Raw genomic sequence first — 2,417 nt, 5'->3', positions numbered from 1 at the left:
TCTCTCCCTTATATTCATCGTCCAAGAAACGAAACGAAACCCCCCCTGGAGAGAAAAAGAGGCGAAAATGGTGCAGCGTCTTGTTTACCGGTCGCGCCACAGCTACGCCACCAAATCCAACCAGCACCGTATCGTCAAGACTCCAGGTCCCTTTCTTCTCTCTCTTCTAAATTTTTTACTTGTCATAAGTGTGTAAATCACTGATCTGTTTATAAGAGTATAATGTTATCTCTACTACTGTATTTTTGTTGATTGCAGGAGGTAAATTGGTGTACCAAACCACTAAGAAGAGAGCTAGTGGCCCCAAATGCCTTGTTACTGGCAAGCGTATTCAAGGAGTAAGTCTTTTGGTTTCTTGTGATTTGCTATATATATGGAATCTACTTAGGCTCTGATATTTAGAATCTAGGTTGTTGAGGTTTAGATATATTCAGGAGTCTGAGTTTTGAGGAATTTATAACATAATCAATCAGATTGAATATTGATCAGTCTCTAGATTAGTTGTATTTGTAATGGGCATGTATTCTTAATTCTAGAAACTATGTTTACTTAGTTTATACTTTATAGTGTTGTGCTTATTGACGGTCTTGTGCTGATTAGATAAACCCAACATCAGTACATAACATAAATCATAAGCTAAATTTAGTGGTGTCACTTTGTCTTTCAAGTTGTTCCTCTTATTACATAAGACATTGCTATCCTCCTGTTGTGAATGACCTTATTATCTGTTTGTTCAGATTCCTCACTTGAGGCCTTCTGAATACAAGAGGTCTAGATTATCAAGAAACAGGAGGACTGTGAACCGTGCATATGGTGGAGTCTTGTCTGGTTCTGCAGTCAGGGAAAGGTTTGTTTTCCCAACTTACTTTAGTTATCTTTCTAATACATAACTTTGGAATTGTTAAACTCAATTGTGTTTTCTTATGACAACAGGATTATTCGGGCATTCCTTGTTGAAGAGCAAAAGATTGTCAAGAAAGTGTTGAAACTCCAAAAGGCTAAGGAGAAAGTAGCCCCCAAGGCTTAAAGCTTTTGATGTTCTTTTTTGTCTGTTTTGGGATTATGGCTATGTTCAAGTGATAGGACTTGGTGCAGTCATGTGAGAACATCTATGTTACTCATCCAATTTTTAAGCTTTGCATTGTGTTTTCGGTTCTCAACTCTGTCGACAATTCTCTTCCCTTCAGTTTTGGTTCTTTTAATTGTTGTTGAATCCACCTTTAATGTTCGACTGTTAAGAGCAGATCTTGGTTAATATATAATCTTAATCTTTTGGACACAAAATAGATTTTGTAGTTATGTTATTTATTTATAACTTCATTTAAGTTCCAATTTTTGGAATGCTTTAATGACAGTCTTTGTAAAAGGTAAGCTCTAAAAACGTTACTTTGGCATTAATACAACAAGGTTTTTTGAGGCATGTCAAAAAGACTCGAAACATGATTCAGTTTTTCATTTATTCTGTTTGATTTCTTAGCTCATTTGACTTCTTCATTCGGGCAAAGCCTAACACTTGTAATGTAGTAAGAAATTGGCTTGTGTAAATTAAAAAGAGAGGAAGCAAAATTTATAACGATCTAATTTCCTTGCATAAATGAAATAGAAGAGCCTACAAAGATGGAACACCCTAGCTTGAAAAAGGCAAGCCAAGAAGGCAGAGTCTGCAAATCTAACGACATGTATCAAGTTGTGGAGAAACAAACTGGTAAATCACCATTAATGGACGATAAAGATGAATAATAACTCTCCAGCAACGTCATGTTCTGTTTCAGGTCTTGATGATGATGATGGTGGCTCTCATCAATCGTTGAAGCGAAATCATCATACCGAAGTGAGTCGCAATGACCATGATGATCTTCACTGGAACCATGCATGTTCTTCATTACGCCGTTTCCTTCGAATCCTTTCTCTTGGTACTCCTGTTGTAGACTTACAAGGGCGGGACAATCTTCTTGGGCCAACACTGCGCTAAGGTCGATATGGCTTGTGTATTCTCCCATTCCCATGTAGGTCGAATCTGAGGGCGTGTTTAGTATAAACGATGGGATCATTTCGTTGGACAAGGTAGGCCTAGGAAACTGAGGTTGTGTTTCTTGTGTAGAAAGAAAGAGATTTGTGAGGTATTGTTGTTCTAAACATGACACCGGAGTGAAAACATTGGGTGGTTTGTCATAAGATGTCAAATCCAAGTAAGAGAAGGGACTTATAGTGGCAACGGTAGGAGTTGTACTATTACTAGTTTTGGGAGTGTTCATATTCTCATGGTGGAACTGGTAGTGAGAGCTAGTTTTGAGGATCTTGTCTGAAGAAAAATGGTATGTGTTTGATGGCTTTTGGTCGGACATTGTGTCGGTACTTGTTTCTGGTGGTAACGAGGAAACAAAGGAGTGAGAGAGAGCTCTTAGGGTCGTTGTGTT

At 37.9% G+C, this 2,417-nt stretch overlaps 2 protein-coding genes across 2 annotated transcripts; one reads left to right on the top strand and one right to left on the bottom strand.

Moving 5' to 3' along the window:
* Positions 1 to 1,284, top strand: LOC104741165 (60S ribosomal protein L34-1-like). The gene is made up of 4 exons (XM_010461956.2): positions 1 to 146; positions 259 to 338; positions 738 to 847; positions 934 to 1,284. The coding sequence occupies exons 1-4, from the start codon at positions 68 to 70 to the stop codon at positions 1,025 to 1,027; spliced, it is 363 nt and encodes a 120-aa protein (XP_010460258.1). The 5' UTR covers positions 1 to 67; the 3' UTR covers positions 1,028 to 1,284.
* LOC104743509 (protein FEZ-like) lies at positions 1,683 to 2,345 on the bottom strand. Its single transcript, XM_010464581.1, has one exon. It carries the CDS (start codon positions 2,343 to 2,345, stop codon positions 1,683 to 1,685), a length of 663 nt encoding a protein of 220 aa, XP_010462883.1.

Source organism: Camelina sativa, chromosome 14 (genome assembly GCF_000633955.1).
Source record: "Camelina sativa cultivar DH55 chromosome 14, Cs, whole genome shotgun sequence".
Lineage (NCBI taxonomy): Eukaryota > Viridiplantae > Streptophyta > Magnoliopsida > Brassicales > Brassicaceae > Camelina > Camelina sativa.
Note: the sequence above shows the minus strand (reverse complement) of the source record. Positions and strands in the feature narration are given on the sequence as shown.

What these genes read in the sequence shown, in the direction of transcription:
- LOC104741165 (XM_010461956.2), top strand. Translation starts at nt 68, where the DNA reads ATGGTGCAGCGTCTTGTTTACCGGTCGCGCCACAGCTACGCCACCAAA. An exon ending in CCGTATCGTCAAGACTCCAG is followed by an intron (nt 147 to 258) that starts GTCCCTTTCTTC and finishes TGTTGATTGCAG; the next exon opens with GAGGTAAATTGGTGTACCAA. An exon ending in CTGGCAAGCGTATTCAAGGA is followed by an intron (nt 339 to 737) that starts GTAAGTCTTTTG and finishes CTGTTTGTTCAG; the next exon opens with ATTCCTCACTTGAGGCCTTC.
- LOC104743509 (XM_010464581.1), bottom strand. Translation starts at nt 2,345, where the DNA reads ATGTCCGACCAAAAGCCATCAAACACATACCATTTTTCTTCAGACAAG.